Source organism: Lacerta agilis, chromosome 14 (assembly GCF_009819535.1).
Source record: "Lacerta agilis isolate rLacAgi1 chromosome 14, rLacAgi1.pri, whole genome shotgun sequence".
NCBI lineage: Eukaryota > Metazoa > Chordata > Lepidosauria > Squamata > Lacertidae > Lacerta > Lacerta agilis.
Window position 1 is genome coordinate 11,023,574 of NC_046325.1, and position 23,261 is coordinate 11,046,834.

At 46.5% G+C, this 23,261-nt stretch overlaps 1 protein-coding gene across 1 annotated transcript; it reads left to right on the forward strand.

The window, feature by feature from the left end:
- The first annotated feature begins 596 nt into the window (after positions 1–596).
- LOC117059015 (ubiquitin carboxyl-terminal hydrolase CYLD-like) lies at positions 597–22,106 on the forward strand. Its single transcript, XM_033170465.1, has 15 exons — positions 597–689; positions 4,442–4,903; positions 5,614–5,943; positions 6,970–7,075; positions 9,757–10,157; positions 11,012–11,180; positions 12,900–13,044; positions 14,708–14,830; positions 15,846–15,937; positions 16,304–16,367; positions 16,692–16,824; positions 17,036–17,144; positions 18,134–18,252; positions 20,341–20,557; positions 21,649–22,106. Exons 2-15 carry the CDS (start codon positions 4,475–4,477, stop codon positions 21,831–21,833), a joined length of 2,622 nt encoding a protein of 873 aa, XP_033026356.1. The 5' UTR covers positions 597–689; positions 4,442–4,474; the 3' UTR covers positions 21,834–22,106.
- The last annotated feature ends 1,155 nt before the right edge of the window (positions 22,107–23,261 follow it).

The following is a 23,261-nucleotide window of genomic DNA, read 5'->3' on the forward strand; positions in this document are numbered from 1 at the left end:
AGATGGACGGGGTGGAAATAAATTATTATTATTATTATTATTATTATTATTATTATTATTCACTACAGCAACTAATGGTGGTAAAAATAGGTTCTGGGGCTAAACTGAGGTTACCAACCAAACAGAAGGGGGGGGGGGAATAGGATGGCTAAGCTTGACTGCTGCTGCCCATTTAACCAAGATTTTATCAAAACAGCACCAGCCAGTTGAAGTTCGCATGATGAACTGTAAATTTATACGAACTGCCGGGTGATGATGACTTGTCTCCCACCAGTTGTGATTATAATTCTAAACTCTTTTTTAATGCTGTATTTTACTGTAAGCAGCCCTGGAACCTTCTGATGAAAAGTGGGCGACAAGTCACCATTACACGGCATTATCCATATACAGTATAGCAGAGTATAGAGGTGATGTTAAAACTCCTTTCAGCCTCAGCTAAGTTCCACCCATCTCCAACCTCATTCATCTCTCTCTCTCTCTCTCCTTCCTCGTTTTCATCTGCTTCCATTCCGCTCCGATTGGTCGCCTTTCCCTTTCGCGTCGCTTCCCATTGGCTCTCACCTTCCGCCCCTTTAAAAGCAGAGGCGACTTCCTTAAACGTGGTTCCAACACCAGAAGGGGGGGAAATCTTGTTGCATGCGCTTGAAAAAGTTAAGTCACCGCCTCCAGGTAGGATCTGAAGGAGAGAGGTGAGTTTACATTTGGGGCAGCCTTTGGCTTGCTGATTTTTTTTTGCACATAGGCAAGAATCTGCATATCTATACGTTTGTTTGTTTGTTTGTTTGTTTTGTTTCTAAATGCTAACTTGTTTCGGAAAGCGAATAGTTCCTTTTTGTTTCCCTTTTGCAACCTGTAAGAGGCTCACCAGGTCGGGGTGTGCCTGCGCTCGTGGGTCAGTGTCAGCCACAGGCTTAGCCGTGATAGAACGTCCTGGGATGTGAGGAAGGCATCTGAGCACGTGCAGAGCGCTCTCCCAGGACTCGCAGATCGCGACATTCTACAGCGCGTGTTGAATGCATTTCTCCGGGGTGATTTCTAATTAGGCCTAAAGCCTGGCAGCCTTTGCATTCTTTCAGAAATTTTGCAATATGCATGCATGGAGGAAAGCAGTAGGATAACAAGGTGGCTAAGAACTTCGAGGGCCAGGAGATTGCCAACTGACCAGACAAAAGTCAACCTGACTTGCTCCTGTTCCAGTTTGGTTCAGAGCCTACAGCCAAGTAAAGTTTTTTTTTGGGGGGGGGGGCAAAGTTGATGAGCTTTAGGAGTTTTTAGATTCAAGCTGTTGTTAAAAAGCACCGCTACATGGGGTGGTTTCTAAAGTTTGCAATCCTGTGGCGGAAGGAAGGAAACAGGGTGTTGACAGGGAAATTCCTGAATTTGACTAATTTTTTCTTGGGGCATTTGTTTCCTCTTCCTTTCTTTCTATTTTACTTTATCTGTGGGTTAGGAAAAGGTCTGCAATTGAATTCTAAAGGTGCAGGGGAGTGGAAAAAAAGTATTAATCCTCTGTGCATATGTTTTATTTATATTGGCATTTGCATACCGAGTTATATCTTATTTGCATATACTGGATCCAGTAGGGCAACAAGTGTAGGCCAATTGTTGTTGTTGTTCAGTCGTGTCTGACTCTTCGTGACCCCATGGACCAGAGCACGCCAGGCACCCCTATCCTCCACTGCCTCCCGCAGTTTGGCCAAACTCATGCCAGTCGCTTCGAGAACACTGTCCAACCATATCATCCTCTGTCGTCCCCTTCTCCTTGTGCCCCCCATCTTTCCCAACATCAGGGTCTTTTCTAGGGAGTCTTCTCTTCTCATGAGGTGGCCAAAGTATTGGAGCCTCAACTTCAGGATCTGCCCTTCCAGTGAGCACTCAGGGCTGATTTCTTGTAGGCCAATACCCTCGTTCAATTAAAGCTATTCCAGCTTTAATGTATGTTGGAGAACGACAAGTGGGAGAGAGAAGATCCCCCCAAATGTTGTTTTGATTGCGTGTTCATGATGATTTGTGCTCGTGATGCTAATGGGGAAGTCACACGCCTCCCAGCTTTCAATACTGTTTGTGCTTGGGTCATTCGCACTGCTCCGTTTCTCATCGGGAGGGCACCAGGTTGGGGAAGGCTGGTGCTTCAGGCAAGCTGGTCCTAAACCAGAAAAGCAAAGGTCACGTCCACAGCATACATTTATAGCACACGACTTCCCCAAAAGTCTCATGGGAACCGTAGTTTACACTTCACAGGGCTGCAATTCCCAGCTCCCTGAACAAACTGCAGTTCCCAATGTTGTTTTTGTTGGGGGGTATCCATGTGCTGTAAATGTTTGGTGTGAGCAAAGGGTGCGGGTGTCTCTATGTATATGCTGTTGGTAATTTGTAAGGTTTTATACACCCAGAGCCCAGCAATCTGGAGCCAATGTGGTATAGTGGTTAGAGCGTTGGGCGATGGCCTGGGAGACCAGGCTTTGACTCCCCACTCGGGCATGAAGCTCTCTGGGTGGCCTTGGCCCAGTCATGATCTCTCAGCTTAACCTCACAGGGTTGTTGTGAGGATAAGCTGAAAAGCGGCAACCACGTATAGCCCCTTGAGTTCCTTGGTGGGTGGGAGGTGTATGTGAAATGTAGTAAAATAAATAAATCTGAACATACACTTACTCAGATCCCACTGAAAACAGCGCACTACGGAATGGGTGACTATATGCCGTGGTTTTTAGGGACGGCCCCCAAATGTCCAAATGGTGTGGATTTGATTTAAATCAAGTTGATTTAAATCACTAGTCAGTAACACTTGATTAAAATCACTTTTTTTAACAGAAAGACTCATTCTTGCTGGTATAATCTTAATATTAACAACCAGGTGAAGGTTCCGTTTTTGGAACGGTAAATTTTCAGAGTACTTTTTACAGTTAAATAAAAAATTACTGATTTTGTTATACTATTAGAAATAATTAGATCATTATGAAATTATTGTGAGGTTTAATATGTGGAACTGTTTATATTTGGGCAACTTTTCTGCTGCACTTTTTTGGAAGGAGAAAAATAATCACTTAATAACAATTTATTTAACTAAAACAATAACATTATAGAATATGTATCCATGTTTGTTAACTGATGTGGTCAAACAATTTTAAAAAAAAACACTTAGACTGAGTTTTAGCACACATGAAAAACTTAAAACAAATCCTTATTTCCTGATGGAATATAATGTAGAAATAGAAAACTATCTTTAGAAAGATTTTTCCTCCAAAAGCATTTTATTTTTAAAAACTGTTGTTTTTAAAAATGGTTTATTTTTATCCACCCTGGGGTGGATAATGGGGGAGGTGGGGGGTAGAATACTGCCATTTCAAATGGCCACTACATTGCACCTTGGGCTGTTTTGAGTATGTCTCCCTTCTACAACCCCAAAAATCAGAGTACTGTATTTTGTTGGATTTACGGCCCTCCCCCCTTGAAGATTCCTTATAGAGGTACATTGGAAGTTGTCTCCTACTGAGTCAGACCATTGGTCCACCTAGCTCAGTATTGTCCACACTGACTGGCAGCAGCTCTCCAGGTTTTCAGGTGGAGGGTGGAGTCTTTCCCAACCCTACCTAGAGTTTTCGGGGAACGAACCTGGGAACTTCTGCACACAGAACAGATGCTGTGCCTCTAAGCCTGTACTTCCGAAAGCCTTGCGGTTCCTCTTAAACCCGGCAATCCTTTCTTTTGGGGCACAGCGAACAGCACTCATCTCCCAAAACCGGTTTGAAGTCCATATCGTGATACTGGTTTCATAATTTTTGATCTGGCGATATACCACGAATCACGATTCGGATCTTCCTCTTCACCTAAACAGATTATTGCTGCTGGGATAGCTCAGTACGTAGAACATGAGACTCTTAATCTCAAGGTTGCGGGTTCAAGCCCCACGCTGGGCAAAATATTCCTGCATTGCAGGGGGTTGGGCTAGATGACCCCCGCGGTCCCTTCCAACTCTACCATTTTATGGTGCTTTGATTCTGTGTGTGTGTGTGTTTGTGTGCTATGCAAAAATATATATCATATAGCTCCATCCTTATTTCAGTCATTGTGATATATCGGTATATTGCAGTGATAATAATAAATAATAATTTGTTATTTATACCCCGCCCATCTGGCTGGGTTTCCCCAGCCACTCTGGGTGGCTCCCAACAGAATAATAATAATAATAATAATAATAATAATAATAATAAATGATAAAACCTCAAACTTCCCTAAACAGTGCTGCCTTCAGATGTCTTCTAAAAGTCAGATAGTTGTTTATTTCCTTGATACCTGATGGGAGGGCGTTCCACAGGGCGGGCGATGTTTAGCTGGTGATGTATCGCAATGTTGAAAACCAGCCCTACTCACGGCAAGAATGTCAGAAATAGAGGGAATAGTTCTTAAACTGTCTTGTTCCTTCTCTTTTCTCCTCACACAGGCAATTGATTCGTCTCTCACCTCTGCAGCAGCAATGAAGCCCCGGCAACTCTTAATCGCCGTGAAAACTTTTACGGGGCCCAGCAAGGCAGGACGGTCGGTCAAGGTGGCCAGAGGCAGCCTGCTGTGCCAAGAGGATGGCCATGGGGCATCGCCAGATGGAACTTTCTGGGTCAGGGTCATGGATACAGAGAAAGTGGTTCTGGTGCCTCCACGGGCAGCCGTGGAACTGACGGGCACCTGTTCTGGACTCCTGGAAGCTGTGACCAACGGAGATGAGCGCCTTGCGCTGTTCAAGAAGGAGCAGTTGATGCAGCGACTCAGCGCCCTCCGGGAGGGAGACCAAGTCAGGGTCCAGATCACTTCCGCCTCCGGGAATAAAGTTCGAGGCATCATTCGATACCGTGGGCCCATAGACAAGAGCAAGCACAATACCAGCATCATCTTTGGCGTTGAGCTTGTGGTGAGTTGATGGGAAGGTCATCTTCTGTGGCAGGCATAGGCAACCTTTGGCTCTCCAGATGTTTCGGTCTACAATTCCCATCATCCCTGACCACTGGTCCTGTTAGCTAGGGATCATGGGAGTTGTAGGCCAAAACATCTGGAGAGCCGAAGGTTGCCTATGCCTGTTCTGTGGGGTCCGTTAGCAGGTTTGTTTTTGCAAAAAAATTATCTCTGTGCGGAATATATTCTTTTCTTAGCACACAGGTTTCTAGTTCCTTCTTCCAAGGAATATAAGACCTGTACACACACACGGGCACCACAGTTTTATCTGCCCACCTGTTTCTTGCCCCATATTGTCCTAATTTATTTCAACGTTGAACTCAATGGGCAAAATCTAATTGCAAAAAAACAACAAACACAAAAAGGATTTCACATGCATAGCTTCAACCTGTGTAGCTCTTTCTCTCACACAAGGAAAGGAAAATGGTGTAGGGAACTCTGAAGGAATTATATGGAAGGAAGTATGTGCTCGGTGCATTGGACCGAGACTGGGGAGACCCAGATTCAAATCCTTCTTTGGCCACAAAGTTCACTTTGAGGTATTGGGCCAGTCCTGATCTGTTGACCTAGCCTACCTCACAGGGTTGTGGTGAGGGTAAAACAGGGGTGGGGAGAAATAAAGGAGGGAACACCTCTGATGAGACGAGCTCCCTTTCTCCACTTTTGTAGGGCTCAGCAGCCGGGAAGGGTTTCACCGACGGCACTTTCAAAGGCCACAAGTTCTTCTCCTGCCGGGAGAACTGCGGAGTCTTTGTACCCGTCAGCCGGATTGAGCCGGATGACTTGCCCGAAGGCAGCCCACCAGCGCCCCGGAGAGGCAGCGCCCGGGAATGCACGCGGATCCAGCTGACGTCGGGAGATCCCTTGTCGACTCCGGAACTGGAGATTGGGGACCGTGTTTTCTTCAAGATGGATGACAGCACGCCCACTGGCACGGTGGTGTACTGCGACTACCTCCCCAAGAAACAGGAGACCGGGGTGTTTGTGGGGATACACTTGGTAAGTTAAACGTCAGGGATGATGAGTATTGTGGCCTTATAAATGCTGTTGGTTAGTTATCCCCATGTTAATGTTGGCCAACATGCTTCAAATCTCCTGGTACTTCACGAAACACGTTTAGCGATGACTTCTTGTGTCTCGTCCGCCCCTGAGTCCTGGCTCAGTGGTAGAGCATTTGCTTTGCATGCAGAAAATCCATGGTTCAATTCCCGGCATCTTCAAGTGAGATTGGGAAAAATTCCCTGTCCGGAATTCTTTAGAAGCACTCCTGGTCAGGGCAGACATTCCTGAGCTAGATGGACCAGTTGTTCTGATTCAATATTAATGGATTGATTTAGTGCAGTGGCTCCCAATCGGTGCTCCGTGGATCCCAGGGCTACTGTATAACCCATCCGGGGGGGGGGGCGTGGCACCATTCACATAACAAAAACTACCAAAGAAATACCATCATTGTCAAAACTAGGGGGTCCATGGCTTGGCTTTTGAAAAAAAACAGGGTTCCACCAGTACTTAGCTAATTGGGAGCTGCCTATTTAGAGCATTTGCACCCTGCTGTTCAACCAAAAAAGGCTCCCAGAGCGGCTTATGTGCCGTCAGAACAAGACAGGCCTCACCCACAGGCAAAACATGGCACACAAGGGAAAACAGGCAGGAAGGAAGAGGAACACTTCAGTAAGGCAGTTTCTTGTGTTCCCTCAGTTCCACACCGTGGCCTCCACGTCTCGCTCCAACCTACTGTCCTGGGTGTGCCCAGTTTGGGCTCCAGGTTTCAAAGGCCCCTTAGCTAAGACACTCTCCATGGATTCACCCATCGCTTTCATAAGTCTTACGTCCTCACTGCAGCAAGCCTGGGGGGCTCTTGTCTGTGGGCCTTCTGTTAGGTGTGGGCCCTTTGCAGATGCTGGCAATGTCCACCTTATTTGGCCCAACGCAGGCAGGCCACGTGTGGTGATCAGGGAATGGGGATGGGCAGCCAGTCCAGAGACCCTAGACTCTTTCTTTAGTCCTCTTACCATCTCACCCTAGGATAAACCGGTCGGGTCCTGGGATGGCCTCTTCAGAAACCGCGTCCTGTGCCATATCCCGTCTCCAGAGTATGGGATGCTCTTGCCCATCTCTAAAGTGCACAAAGGTGAGTTGTACAATAACGAAAAAAACCCGGGATGTCGTCTGGGGATTTTAAATGTAGCAGGTCTGAGGGACCTCTATCAGTCCAAGGGCCTCATTTACACCTGTGCAAACTTCTGGAGGCTGCATAAAAAGGGTCTCCAGCAACAGTCCGTCTGGTGCTCTTCCCAGATACCTGTGGGAAACCTGGAAACAGGACCTGAGCACAGCAGCATCCTCCCCACTTGTCAATCCCATCAGCTGGTATTCATAGAATCATAGAACTGAAGATTTGGAAAGGACCACTGGGGTCCAACCTCCTGCGATGCAGGAATATTTTGCCCAACATGGGGCTTGAACTCTCAAACCTGAGATCAAGGGTCTACTCTGCTCACCCTGATTGAGGTCAGGGTGGATTTGATTTAAATCACTAGTTAGTAAGACTTGATTTAAATATTTTCTCTTTTTACAACAAGACTCATTCTTGCTGGTATAATCTTAATATTTACAACCAGGTGAAGGTTTCATTTTTGGAAAAAATAAATTTTCAGAGTAGTTTTTACAGTTCTGTCAAAAATTTATGATTTGGTTATACTATTAGAAATACATACACAGATAATTATGAAATTATTGTGAGGTTTAATAAGTTAACTGTTTATATTTGGGCAACTTTCCTGCATGTTTGTTAACTGATGTGGTCAAACAATATTTTTTATTTTTTTTAAACCCACTTAGACTGAGTTTTAGCACATGTGAAAAACTTAAAACAAATCCTTATTTCCTGATGGATAGCTTTTGGACAATAACGTAACTTAAATAGAAAACTATATTTAGAAAGATTTTTCCTTCAAAAGCATTTTATTTTAAAAATCTGATTTAATTTTTTTTAAAAAAAATTGATTTCAATAAAAAATCCGATTTTTTTTTATTTTTTTTAATCATTGATTTTTATCCACCCTGACTGAGGTTATCTCAGCATACTGTGGGATTTATGATTTAACCGATTATAATCCACTGTCAGTTGGGTCCAGTAACGGTTCCCCAATGGACACTAGTCCAGCAGAGTTACCAGGCAGCAGAGATTTGGCGTGGGTGGAATGGAAAACAATCCACACGACAGACCAGGAGTCAGGCTTTTGCAGCTTAATTGGTTGCAGTATATACTAGGTCCATAAACATTTTCCCCAGCTCCTTGGAGAAAGAAAGTCATTCCCTCGGAGCGTGTCTATCTCTCTCCTGAAAGAGTCACAGCCCATTGAGAGTGTGTCCTTGCTTCTGCACGGCTGCACCGATCCACTGCTACTCAACGATCTCACTGATCCACTCTTCAACTAGACACGGACCTCTTCCAGAGCATGAGTTTCGCTTCTCAGCCCCAGAGAAGCTGCGAATGCACACGGCTTCATTCCAGTGACCTTGCTTCTCTTGGGAACTTGCTCCACACCAAGACTAAACATAGATAACGATCGCCAACACATGCTGCCTCCACCAGTAGATACTGTATATTCTGGCGTATAAGACTACTTTTTAATCCAGGAAAATCTTCTCAAAAGTCGGGGGTCGTCTTATACACCGGGTGGAGAATCTGCGGTCAAGTATATCTCAAACTCTATATTTTAACTGGAAAAGTTGGGGGTCGTCTTATACGCCCAGTCGTCTTATATGCCGGAATATACGGTAACTTCATTGATAACTTCAAAGAGGATTAGCCAATTTAATGGAAGACAAATGTTTGTGGCTGCCAATGCCACTTGTAGTAGTAGTTCAGCCGTACACTGTGCCGGGGGCGGGGGGGGGGGGAGAGGCAAATGTGGGCAGGCCAAGGAACCTTAATTTCACCCATGCGCAGCAAGCTGATTTCTGCACATGCTCAAAAACCCCTCCCTATCCTCCGTCCGGAAGAGAAAGAGGCATAATCGGAGTTCAAGGACACATTCCAACCAGGCAAAGGCACTGAACGGGAGTGCAGATTGGGATCAGTGAGGGCAAGAGTTTCAAGGGCCAAATAGAGGAGCAGAAAGGGCCATAGTCAGTCCCTGGGCCTGAGGTTTCCCAACCCCTGTTTTAAATAGTTAGCAGGCACATGTAACTACTTGGCTGGCTACAGAGGGATTAAGAAAGGATTTTAAGAAGTGTTTTTCACTTTTTGACAACTTTTCGTAATAGTAGTAGTAGTAGTAATAAATATAATAATAATGAAAAATGTCAGGTGGTCAGGTTCTGTGACATTTTGATTACAAACATCATTTTTTTGAAAAGTATATATTGCTACCCAGCCAGTAGTAAAGCAAAGGTATAGCTTTACACGGGGCTTTTTGGCAGCTGGAAGTCACAGGAACTCAGTAAAGCTGTGTATACACCACTCGAAATTAACCACAGTTAAATTTTATGAATTTTATGCAAATCCAGATAGTTTTCTGTGTTTTGCACAATTCTGCTTCTGCTAGCTGGAGGGACCAGGTGATTGAGACCAGTCCCCTCCCCTTTCCTGTTGGCCTTCAAAAATTTTCCTAGGCATTGTCCCACATTGGCAATTGCACATCCTTAAGGGCTAGAAACTTGTTCAGGTTTCCCAGCTCCCGCATTTTAAAGTTGAGATTCTCTCCTGAACTCCGGAACTGCAAACGGTTAGCGACCAAATTGGAAGCGTATTTTTAGGCTTGAGGTGCTGGATTATCTAATGTGCTGTTCTCTCTCTCTCTCAAGAACAAGCTGACAGAAGGCCTGAGACTTTGCCCAGCAATTCCTCTTCACCCACCTCACATGAATTTGAACATTGCCCGCCCCCCTCATCCATCAAGTACCCCCCCAAACTGGAGGAGTGCTCGCCCAAGGAGCCCCTAAGCTTGGCATCTTCCAGAGAACTGGGGGACCACAAGACGAAAGACTTGGGAGTTTTGAAGAAGAAGAAAAATGGGGAGGAGGAGGCGGAGAAAGAAGAAGATGAGGAGGAGGAAGACGAAGAGGAAGAGGAGGACAAACAGTACAGCCACCACCTCTTGGAGATCAATTCCGTGGTGGAGGTGAACGATCCGCCGATCTACGGGGTGATCCGATGGATCGGGGAGCCCCCTGATGAGGATGAAGCTATTGCTGGGCTGGAGCTGGTGAGAACAAAGGGTGTGGCAGGCTGGGGTGTGTGCCACCTGAATCATGTGCTCATTTTGTTGCACACGATGGCTCCGGTATAAAATCTGTGCAGTGAGTTTCCGTATGCTCTGCCAAAAGCAGTTATCTGTCGCTTGCGGGGGCAGAACGCTGGCCTGTCGTCCGTTTCATGTGGAGCCGCCTAGTTGCAAGTCTCTTTTGGGGTGAACTATTGGTAATCATTAATTTAATCTCGGAAGCTTCACATTTCAAAGATGCACACGTTTTGCTCAGTCACTCTCCTTCCATTTGGAAATCGCCAAATGCCATGAATTTACACACTTCATGCATCCAGCTAGGCCAGCCAATCAAACAGTGCTTCAACACTGGAAGATGGAACCAATTCAGTAATAGATTAAGGATCTGCCGGTTGCTCAGAATTGCAGGTGGGCAGAGTGCTGCTGTGCTCATGTCCAGTTTGCAGACTTTCCACATTTATTCAGTCAGCCACAGAATGCTGGATTGGACTCTGGCCTGATCCAGCAGGCTTATCTTACGTTTTACGTGAAATATGCTGGAACTGAAATCTCGCAGCACTCTTATTTCCCCTCTCTGCGTTACTCATTTACTACCTGTTTAGGTGCGATGAGTCTTGTCTTGCTGTCGGTTAAAAACGGAGGCCCAGCTGGTACGTAAAGGCGGCATGTGCCGTCGCAAGCTGGAGGGTTCAGGTCGTAAAATCACAGGACTGTAGAGTTGGCAGGAACCCAAAGGTTCACCTGAGCTCCACCCACCCCCCTTGCAATGCAGGAGTCACAGCTACAGAATCCCAGGTGGTGGTCTTGTTTAAGGATGGGCCTTGTATGTTTTCCAGGAGGAGCCGCTGCCTTCGGGATGCACGGACGGCCAGTACAGAGGGACCCGTTACTTCCACTGCCAACCCAACAAAGCACTCTTCGTCAAGCTGCGCTACTGCCGCCCCGACTCGCGCTTCGGCTCTCTGCAGAATCTGGAGAACCCCGTTTTGCGTTGCAACCCCTTGGGTACGGCGTAGATTGTTATAAATATGTTTACGTCCCATCTTTCCTCTAGGAAGGAGCATGCGATTATCCCTCTTCCCCATTTTATCCTCACAAAAACCCTGTGAGGTGGGTTAGGCTGAGAGGTGGGGACTGGATGAAGGTCACCCAGTGAGCTTCGTGGCTGAGTGGAGATTCGAACCCCAGTCTTCCTAGTACAGTCACAGCTCCGGTTACGTAACCCTCTGGTTACGTAAACTTCGGGATCCGCACGTGGCAAACCTGGAAGTATTTTACCGGGTTCCGCCATGCGCGCATGCGCATAAGCGGTCCTCAGGTTGCGGAAACCTCAGGATCCAACCAGACCTCTGAAACGGATCCCATCCGCAACCGGAAGTACCACTGTACAGCTCTTCTTTTTTTTGAAATCATTTTTCTTTGTTTTTACAAGTATAAAATTATAACAACATAAACATACACATCCAAATTTAAAGATTACAGTAGTACCTTGGTTCTCAAACTTAATCCGTTCTGGAAGTCCATTCCAAAGCCAAAGCGTTCCAAAACTAAGGCGTGCTTTCCCATAGAAAGTAATGCAAAATGGATTGATCCGTTTCAGACTTTAAGAAAACCTAAAACAGCAATTTAACATGAATTTTACTATCTAACGAGACCATTGATTCAAAAATGAAAGCAATAATCAATGTAAAGGTAAAGATAACGGGACCCCTGACTGTTAAATCCAGTTGCTTTGCTTTTTCCTGTAAGACCAATTGGAATATCAGCACCTGCAATCCCTAATAGAGAAGCCTCTGTTTTTTGTTTTGTTTTTAAATAAAAGTTAGTTTAAGCGTGTGTTTTTTCAACTCGTTATATATCATTTCCCAGAATGCTTTTATTACCTTACAAGACCACCATATATGATAAAAGGGGCCTTCTTTTTTCTTTACATTTCCAGCAGATATTTGTACCTGTATACATTTTTGCTAACTTACTGGGAATCAGATACCCCTGGTACAGCACTCTTAACCATTATTCCACACTGGCTCTCTGTGGAGGGAGCAAGGAAAGGGAGGAGGGCTGAAACCCAGTGACTCCCAAACAAGAGAGATGGAAGCGTTCCTTGGAAGGTTAAGCCAGCCCATCAGATGTATCCCTGTTCTGTGCCCATTGAAGCTGGGAGGCATCTTGCAGCATCGATCACCTCCCCACCGCTCTGCCAGTGTATGAGGGAAGGACCATAGATCAGCGGTTGAGCATCTGCTTTCCCAGGTTCAGCCCTTGGCATCTCCAGGTTGGGCTGAGAAAGAAATTCTGGAGAACCACTACCAATTGGTGTAGACCAATGTTGGGTTTCCAGCTGTTGTTGGACTACAATTCCCATCATCCCTGGCCCACTGGCCTTACTAGCTAGGGATGATGGGAGTTGTAGTCCCAAAACATCTGGAGACCCAAGTTTGGGAAACACAGGCATAGACAATAATGAACTAAATGACCCAATGGACTGAATTGGTGTAATGCATACACAGTGATTTCATCCTAGGGGGAGGAGGGGAAAGACCGACCTGTCTTCCGTGTCACTGCTCATGGTTTAACAGCTCACTGGGAATCTCGGAGGCATCTCCACTTCCTATAAAGCACAAGGTCTAATCCTTGAACCACCAGGCAAAGGGGTAAAGCAAGATGCCAGGAGGCCCTGTGTTGTTCCTCACCTGTTCTCCCTCTCTCTCCATCCTCCCGAAGACTTCCGTGGGTACGCCAGCAGCAGAGTGGAAGAGGACACACCGCCTCCGCCGCTGGGTGACCAGGGCATGGAGCATCTCTCGGGATGGAAGAAGGGGATCCAAGGTCACTGCAACTCCTGCTACCTGGATGCCACTCTCTTCTGGTAAGGTTGCAGCGGGGAGGTGATGTGATGCAGAGAGCAAGAAGTTTGCTTCCTAAGACTGGGGCAGGTGGAAGCCCTGAACAGATTTTGGGGGAGGAGAGGGAAGGGAACTTCCTTGTGTTGGATATTGCCCCATGAAAATTATTTCATGTAGAACAGGCATGTCTAACAGGCAGATCACAATCTACTGGTAGATCGCGGGGGTGTTGCAGGTAAATTGCGGAATGAAGTTTAGTGATCGCCTTTGGCCAACCCTCTCCTTAAAAAAGTTCAACTACTGTCAACCAAAAGAGTGGGAAGGTCTGTTACCAGAGATTAAAAAAGAAATTAGGCAAAGTGAACAGAATATTTAAAAAAGATTAGTGGATTTAAAAGAGTCACTGGATCAAAAATTTGAGAAAGTAGTAGGAGAGCTGACAGAACAATTAAAAGATTTATCGACTAAATCTAAGACAATTGAAAATTCAGTTAAAAAAGCACAGAAAGAAATTAAGCAATCAAAGAAAGAGACAGAGAAGGTAAAAGAGGAAGTAGTGGATTTGAACAGGGCACAAGAGATCACTCCTCCCCCTTAGAAAAGCTCAACAACTTACGCCAACCCTCTCATTAAAAATACTCCTGGCAATGACAATGGGTAGATCACAGTCAGTCTTTTTATACTGTGAGTACTGTAGATTGCAGTCTCTTGGGAGTTGGACATGCCAGAATTTATCCGCACATATTTTAGAAATCGCAAATCTGTCACTTGGGACCAAATAGATGGATCGGCAATTGATTAAACATTTCCGTTCTGACAACCACAGTATTTGCTGCAGAGATGCCAACAGATCCAACAATTTTAGCAAGGAGGGATAACTTTGTCATGTGTACACTGGACATGTAAACATTGCATGACCTTATCTTGGAGGATGGCATAGAGCTTCAGCAAAGCTGTATAATTGCCAGCTTGGAAGCAATATCGTTTCATTTTTGTTAGAGTGGCTAAAGAAGGAAGAAGCTGGAATGTTTTGCCTCATTAAGAAAATTGAGTGAGGGTATTTTTTGTTGCTGAAATCACAGGAACATATATACTAACATTAGGTAAAGGTAGAGGAGCCCTGGACACTTAAGTCCAGTCAAAGGTGACTATGGCGTTGTGGTGCTCATCTCACTTTCAGGCCAAGGGAGCCGGTGTTTGTCCACAGACAGCTTTCCAAGTCATGTGGGCAGCATGACTAAACTGCTTCCTGCGCAATGGGACACTGTGACGGAAACCAGAGCGCATGGAAACGTTGTTTCCCTTCCCGCCACAGTGGTACCTATTTATCTACTTGCACTGGCGTGCTTTCGAAACGCTAGGTAGGCAGGAGCTGGGACAGAGTGACGGGAGCTCACTCTGTCACGGGGATTCGAACCACCGACCTTCTGATCAGCAAGCCCAAGAGGCTCAGTGGTTTAGACCATAGCGCCACCCGCATCCCCTTTACTAACTTTGTACACACAAGAGAGATAGGTAGATAGATATAAAAGGTTGGTTCTGTCCTCTTCTGGAATTAAAAAGACATACATATCATCTTCTCCATTCCCATTCCCTGGACTAAGTGCTAGAAGCTGCTCCTAAGAGGTGGTAGGGACAGAATTCAGACATCTCAACAACCACGCTTGGTCTTTTTCTCGCTTGCAGTATGTTCACGTTTACCTCAGTGCTGGATTCGATGCTGCTGCGCCCAGCAGACAAGAACGATAGTCCGTCTTACACCGAAACACGGGATCTGCTGAGAACGGAGATTGTCAACCCTTTGCGCAAGTAAGTTCACGTCGCCCTTGTTGTTGTTGTTGTTCAGTCGTTCAGTCGTGTCCGACTCTTCGTGACTCCATGGACCAGAGCACGCCAGGCACGCCTATCCTTCACTGCTTCTCGCAGTTTGGCCAAACTCATGCTAGTCGCTTTGAGAACACTGTCCAACCATATCGTCCTCTGCCGTCCCCTTCTCCTTGTGCCCTCCATCTTTCCCAACATCAGGGTCTTTTCTTGGGAGTCTTCTCTTCTCATGAGGTGGCCAAAGTACTGGAGCCTCAACTTCAGGATCTGACCTTCCAGTGAGCACTCAGGGCTGATTTCTTTAAGAATGGATAGGTTTGATCTTCTTGCAGTCCATGGGACTCTCAAGAATCTCCTCCAGCACCATAATTCAAAAACATCAATTCTTCGGCAATCAGCCTTCTTTATGGTCCAGCTCTCACTTCCGTACATTACTACTGGGAAAACCATAGCTTTAACTATACGGACCTTTGTCGGCAAGGTGATGTCTTTGCTTTTTAAGATGCTGTCTAGGTTTGTCATTGCTTTTTTCCCAAGAAGCAGGGGTCTTCTAATTTCGTGGCTGCTGTCACCATCTGCAGTGATCATGGAACCCAAGAAAGTGAAATCTCTCACTGCCTCCATTTCTTCCCCTTCTATTTGCCAGGAGGTGATGGGACCAGTCGCCCTAGCCATGGCTAAAATTGGGGGGGGGATAGAAAATAGGGGGGAAAGCTCCAGAAGATGGTTTCTCCATTTATTTGTAAACCTTAAGAAATAAGTACAGGTAAGTGAAGCCTCTTTGACCAAGCCTCTGAGCTACTCGGGTTTCTTCTGAGCCTCGTATTCCGTTAAAATGCTCCCATTTCAGTAGAATTAAGAGTGATTTTGCAGTAAATGTAGTATTGCTTATAAGCGTGTGTTGCATACTGCTGCTGCTTTCCCCCGCCACCACTTCCTCTCTTTCAAAGTCGTAACCTGGTGATGACACCTTCGTTGTTTTGTTTTTTTGCGGGGACAGGAATGGATATGTCTGTGCCACCAAAATTATGGCCTTGCGGAAGGTTCTGGAGACGGCTGGACATTCCTCTGGCTTCACCCATGAAGAAAAAGGTTTGATGGCAGCCTGTGCAGAGCTGTGGTGTGCTTGCGTGTTGGACTTTGGATAACTGTGTATAACGAATTAGGAAGGGAGATGGATTCTATGAACCTCAGAGCATTGTTCCCCCATTCTTTGTGCATCAAACAAACGAGCCCCCAAAGTGTCACATTAAAATCCAGTTCTCAATTTTGCAGTATAAAACACGTTGCCAGAAAGGATGAGGATCTTAACCCTCAACTTGATAAGTCAGGCAGCATGATTAGTTAGGTTTTTTTGTTTGTTTTTAAGAAATTGATGTGATGGGTGGGAAACTGATATGTTTGAATAAAAGCTGTTGCTGTTAGGGCTTGATTACTTCATGTCCTCTCCCCTCACAGACCCAGAGGAATTTCTCACCCTGCTCTTCCGAGTCTTGAAAATGGAGCCACTCTTCCAGATTCGGTAAGTTAGGCTTACCATCCATTTGCTACATGTGTGTCATGCTGCAGCTCACATGGCTGCCAATAAGTGGCCACTTCCAGCTCCAGCATAAGCACCAACTGGCAGGAGCAGCAGAGGTGGCCAGTGGCCCAGGCACGGCTGGAGGGTGGAGAGACCGTGGGCACAGCGTTTTAGCTCCCCACCTCCTTTGAAGGGGAATTGTGGGTGAAATGTGAGGGGGAGGAGATTGGAAGAAAGGGTAGAGTGAACTATGAGTAGATAGGATAGGTGGCTCGGTCATATGTTGATGTCTTCTCGCCTTTATTTTATCCTCTTCCCATGAAGCTCTGCTGGTCAGGACCCCCACGGCTGCATTTTCTACCAGATATTTATTGAGGATCACCTGACCCGGGCAGTGCCCACGGTTCAGGAGCTTCTGGAGGGGTCTCTGGTCACTGGGGACCTCAAGTTCACAGAGGTGAGACTGAGGACTGGAAAGATGGTTGGGACCACCCTCCCCACCACCATGCACGTTGCTGCAAGAGACCATAAACAGGTTCCAAAAATGGAGGTCGCCTGTGTTTAGGAGAACTCATTTGTGTGGTGAATGTTATGGAGAGGGCCCTGTCAATAACTCCCATCCATTCTCCCTCTTCTCCCATTCCCTGTGCTTCCTTACTCCCTGGCAGGCCCCCTCTTGCCTCATCCTGCAGATGCCGCGGAATGGGAAGAACTTCAAGGCCTTTCGCACCATACAGCCCAGCCTGGAACTTGACCTCACTGACCTACTGGAAGACAGTAAGTGGTGGTGCTGAGAGGCAGAAGTGAAGAGGGGGAAAGGGTGGTGGTGTTTTTTTTTTTGTTTGTTTTTTTAGAGGACTGTCTCAGAGGGGATGGTACAGAAAGTGTTTGAGAAAGAAAAGAGGAGTGGGAATGAAGATGGATTTGAAAAACCTGTCCTTTTTTTTAAAAAAATGCTGTATCTCCATGCCCTCTGGAAGCTAAGGAAGAATTTAAGGATGGGATGAGAAGCCATTCTTTAGTCCAAGGGACACATTCCATAGTAGGAAAGATCCTGGGGGCTGGTGTGTGACAGGAAGGAAGGAAGGAAGGAAGGAAGGAAGGAAGGAAGGAAGGAAGGAAGGAAGTGTGTGTGTGTGAGAGAGAGAGGGAGAGAGAGAATAAATTAATAGACTGGTGGTTAAAAGAACAAAGAAGGTGTATTACTCCTGGAAAAGAAAGCCACTGCAGGGCTGGTGGGGAATAAAGTCACAGGCATTTGGCTTTTTGCCCCTGGGAGGTTATTCAAAGGAACCGGGCCTTTGGGTTGGAAAAATGGTTTCCCAGCCCCTGAAATAAAGAGATCTACTTTGGAGGGAGAAAACAACAAGTGGACAGGAATGGAGGAGGTGGAAACATTACCACAACAACAACAACAACAACAACAACAACAACAACAACAGCAACCCCCTCACTATATCTCAGCCAGTTTGAGCTCCTTGGAGAAAACACAAACTTCTGATAATTGAGTTCTAGAAAAAAGTTGGGTGAAGAAGGGGCTTCATTTAATTGTTAGGGGGGAAAGGCTTCTTAGTCAAACTTGCAGAACAGAAAAGTTTTTGTCAGGAGAGTTCCAATCCTGGAGAGGATTTTTGGAATGTGTGCAGTTTACCATCGCTATAGTTGTTGTGTGTGCATGTGTGTTTTTTTAGGCTATTTGCGTCTTTAACCCAAGACTTCTTCCACTTCTTTGACTGACCCAAATGTATCCAATCAACCCATTGCAGGCCCTCGAGAGTGCTGCATTTGCCAAGGGCTGGCTGTGACTGAGTGTCCGGATTGCTACAGGGACCACAGCTTCGCCGCTCGCCGCATCAAACAGTTCTGCAAGATTTGCAGTCAGCAGGTACCGTGGGGTTGCTCACCAGCTCATCAAAGCGGGATAGAATTTCATTGATTTCATGTAATCCATATACCGCTTATACAAAAAGGGTCTTTTAAGCAGTTCACAGAGAAATCTGCAATATGTTTCAGCAAAAATGAGTCGTAGTGGGGAGTGGGAGATTGTAGGATGTCTAGTCCAGTTGCCTCAAACCCTTTCAGACCTGGGAAGCTCACCTTTAGCCCAAATATGTATTGGGTAGTTGAAGAGTGTAATCCAGAATGTGGCAGCCAGACAGGTGATTGGGAGCTGCCACCGAGACCACATAACACTGGTCCTGAAAGACCTACATTGCTCCCAGTACATTTCCCAGCACAATTCAAAGTGTTGGTGCTGATCTTTAAAGCCCTAAATGGCCTCGGCCCAGTATACCTGAAGGAGCATCTCCACCCCCATTGTTCTGCCCGGACACTTGAGGTCCAGCACCGAGGGCCTTCTGGCGGTTCCCTCATTGCGAGAAGTGAGGTTACAGGGAACCAGGCAGAGGGCCTTCTCGGTAGTGGCGCCCGCCCTGTGGAATGCCCTCCTATCAGACGTCAAGGAAATAAACAACTATCTTACTTTTAGAAAACAACTGAAGGCAGTTCTTTTAAGGGAATTTTTTTTAATGACTGATGTTTGATTGTGTTTTTAATATTAGGTTGGAAGCTGCCCACAGTGGCTGGGGAAACTCAGCCAGATGGGCGGGAAATAAATAAATAAATAAAATAATTTATTTGTTACCTTGGGATTGGGCAGCCAAGTGGATTAAGGATGAGTTTAATCTCAACCTCCAACAAAATATTGAACAAGCTCAACCTCCAACAAAATATTGCAGCTCACCCTCGCTTCCTAGCAGGAGTGTTTCTTTTCTTTTTCTTTTTTTAAATTAATTTTTATTAATTCATTTTGTTTAACAAACAAAGAAAAAAAGGTAACAAAGTATTACAACTGCTTGTGGCCGCTTCTTCTGAAAGAAGAATAAAAAGATAAAAAGAGTGCCAGCTTGGGGTCTGGGTAGACTTTGGAGTCTCTAATTTCAGTCATGCCCTGTGCAATGCCAAAATTCAGCGACCCTCCACCTCTCAAGCTCCATCCTAAATAATACTGGTAGTAGTGACGCCCGCCCTGTGGAATGCCCTCCCACCAGATGTCAGGGAAATAAACAACTATCTTGACTTTTAGAAGACACCTGAAGGCAGCCCTGTTTAGGGGAGTTTTTAATGTTTGATGTTTTATCATGCTTTTAATATTCTGTTGCGAGTCGCCCAGAGTGGCTGGGGAAACCCAGCCAGATGGGTGGGGTATAAATAGCTTACTATTTTATATATAAAATAAAAATAATAGTTGTAAGGTCCTCAGTTAATTGCTCATGAGTGACCAGCCGAACTCCGTAGCTTCTTTTTAATGGTTTTATTGTGCAAAACTATTTACAGCGCAGAGCTAACAAATCACGTCTGTCTCATCCATCAGCAGAATCCGGGAGTGTCCCTTTCCGGTTCCCCCCCCCCCAGCAATAAGAGTCTAGGGACACGAAACCCCCTCCTTCTTTCCCTACGTGGCACCCCTCTGCACAATTGGGTGGACGGAAGTGGCGTGCCTCCCTCTGCACCAGCAGGGTGTGAGGTCTCTGTAAAATCCCCAGAGCCTTGGCTACCAGTTCCCTGAACTGTCTCGCCATCCCCACTTGAGGCATCGCTGCTGCTCCCGCTGGAAAAGGAAGTGCTGCTTCTCAGGTGTTGCTGAGGCTGTCTGTAGCATCCCGAACGCCCTTGCACCACCCTGAGCTGAGCCGGGGACAGTTCCCTGACAGTAGTCCTGTTGGATTAGGCAAGTGACACATCTAGTCTAGCTTCCTGTTCCTGCAGTGGCCAACCAGTTGCCTTTGGAAATGAGCACAAGAGCTCTCTCCTCTCTTGCGGTTTCGGGGATCTGTGTGGGAAAAGCACTTTATTTTGCCTGCCCTGAAACTTCCAATATGCAGCTCTGCTGGATGTCCCTGAGTTTCTAGTATTATGAGCGAGGGAGAAGACCTTCCCTCTTTTTTCCTACCTGGTTTCCTGCCCTCTGTAGGTCCACAAACACCGTGCCCGGCGCAGCCACCAACTTCGCCCGCTGCATCTCCCCGAGGAGCTTTCCCGCTTGGGCTCCTTGCCTGACTTCATCCCCCGCCAGACCATGCAGCTCTTCGGCGTCCTTTGCATCGAGACCAGCCACTATGTAGCCTTTACCCGCCATGGCCCAGATGTCCACCAGTGGCTCTTCTTTGACAGCATGGCTGACCGTGAGGGTGAGTGGCCATATCCTGCCTGTTTGGAAGAACTCCCAGAGCTACTTCCTGTCATAAACTAGGAAAAAGGGGTGTGTGGGTGGCGTTGTGGTCTAAAGCAATGAGCCTCTTGGGCCTGCCAATCAGAATAATAATTGTTATTGTTATTATTTATTTCTACCCCGCCCATCTGGCTGGGTTTACCCAGCCACTCTGGGCGGCTTTCAACAGAACATTAAAAACTTCAAACAGAAGGTTGGCGGTTTGAATCCCCGCGACAGAGTGAGCTCCTGTTGCTTTGTCCCAGCTCCTGCCAACCTAGCAGTTCGAAAGCACGGCAGTGCAAGTAGATAAATAGGTACCGCCGCATCGGGAAGGTCAATGGTGTTTCTGTGCGCTCTGGCTTCTGTCACGGTCCTCTGTGCGCCAGAAGCGGTTTAGTCCTGTTGGCCACATGACCCGGAAAGCTGTCTGCGGACAAACCCCGGCTCCCTCGGCCTGAAAGCGAGATGAGCGCCGCAACCCCATAGTCTCCTTTGACTGGACTTAACCATCCAGAGGTCCTTTACCTTTACCTTACATAAACTAGGAAGCGCTTTCCCCTAGCAGCAATCAGAATTCTAGCAACATACCTCTGGTGTTTATCTTCCAGTTCTTGCCATTGCCGGTTTTCTCCTTGTGTGCTCAGCCACTTCAGACTTTACAATCAGTAGGTGAGGCCTTGTTGGTTGTGCCGAGACCAGAGTCTTTACAGTGGTGGCTCCCCATTTGTAGGATGCCATCCGTGGTGAGGTGCGTCTGTCTCCTTCATTCTAGACTTTGAGGAGGAAATTCAAAACATTCCTGTTTACCCAGGCATTTGATGACTGAAAAATACAGCTCCGGACAACCCTGAAAAGACTGGTTGAGAAAATGCTTTATAACTGTTTTCGAAAGGTTTTTATTCTTGATGTTCACCACCCTGGGCCCCTTTAGAAGGGTGAGATATAAACTGAATAAATTAATAGTTATTTCCCTCCATGTAGATACACTTTTTGGGGAGCCCTTTGCTTGCTTTTTCTCCTTGTCTTCTTCCCCTCCTCCTAACCCCATTTATTTCCTTATTTTTCCAGGTGGGCTGAATGGCTTTAACATTCCCCGAGTCACGCCCTGCTCGGAAGTAGCGGACTATTTGGCAATGCCCCCCGAAGTACTCCAAGGCCTGGACCCCAAATCCTTGCCCACATTTGCCCGCCGGCTTCTTTCTGATGCCTACATGTGCTTCTACCACAGCCCTTCCCTTGGCCTGTACAAATAATACGTTCCTGGGTGGAAAATGTGAGGTTTCCAGGAGATGAAAATACAGAATTCTAGGACTCCCATGCCTGGGCAGGCTATGCTGTAGATGTGGCTGGGAACCTGAATCTCAAACCAGAGTTCTCCAGATTCCCAGCCCTCAACAAACAGTGTGGAAATGTGGGCTGCAGCTGCACAGAGCCCACTTCTTGCTTCAGGAACATTCTCTGTCCTGATTGGCTTGTAGTAATCCCTACCTGGATTGGGTGCATTGAAACACCGGTTTTTAGAGACTGGCCTATGCAAACTTCTTCATTTAGGTTGGGTGGTGGTGGTGTTTTCTCTCTCTCTCTCTCTCTCTCTCTTTTCAAGCAAAGGGTCACATTTCCTCATGGGTAAATCTTCTGGGGGCCACATGTCTGTGGTTAGGCAAAAGTAGTTGGAGCGCTTTTCTCATTCAAATATATATATATATATATATATATATATATATATATATATATATATATATATATATATTTGCAATGCCTTGGAGGTTGCTACACACACACACACACTACTCGTGTGAGAAGCTGCCTCAAAAGTGCATCCCAGACAGTAAGAAGCGCATGAGGGAGTGAAACTGGGCCAATGAGGGTTGTGGCCTGGGAGATGTAGTGCAGCATTAGAGGGCATCTTGAGGGCCATATAGCCAGGACCAGAGGACCGCATTCAGCCATTGGGCCTGAGTCCTGTCCCCTCCGATTTAGACAAGACATCACAGGAGTCTTTTCCCATCACTCCAGAGCAGGCATAGGCGAACTCGGCCTTCCAGATGTTTCGGGACTACAACTCCCACCATCCCTGACCACTGGTCCTGTTAGCTAGGGATGATGGGAGTTGTAGTCCCAAAACACCTGAAGGGCCGAGTTTGCCTATGCCTGCTCCAGAGTATTGCGAGTTAGTGGTAGCTACTCCACATGGATTGAAAAACTGCTTATCGTCCCTTCAGACCAGGAACAGGGCACCTGTGGTCCATCCGGATGTTGTTACTCTTAATTCCCTTCATCCCCGGTCATGAACTTGCTGGAGCTGATGGGAGTTTGAGACCAGAAACATCTGGAGGGCCACAGGTTATTCACAGCTGCCTGACAGAGGCACTTTGTGTTACAGTGACCTCTGTTTTTGTTACCTGTGGCCACCTCCATGCTCTCCTCCTTGCTGCCCACTTTGAATAGTATGCATTGATCCTGAACTACTGTATTGTGAAGTACACCCTCGTGCCGCACAAGCCTGTGTGAACCTTGCTGTCCTAGTTGGTGGACATTGACCAAGTCTTCCCACTCTCTGAAGTTTAGGTGAGAACTGACTGGAGGGAGTCTTTAGCCTGTGGCGCCTCATAATTAGAATTCCCTCCAAAGAAGCTTGCCTGGTACCACTTTTGTCCTCCCAGCACCAGGCTAAGGCAGAA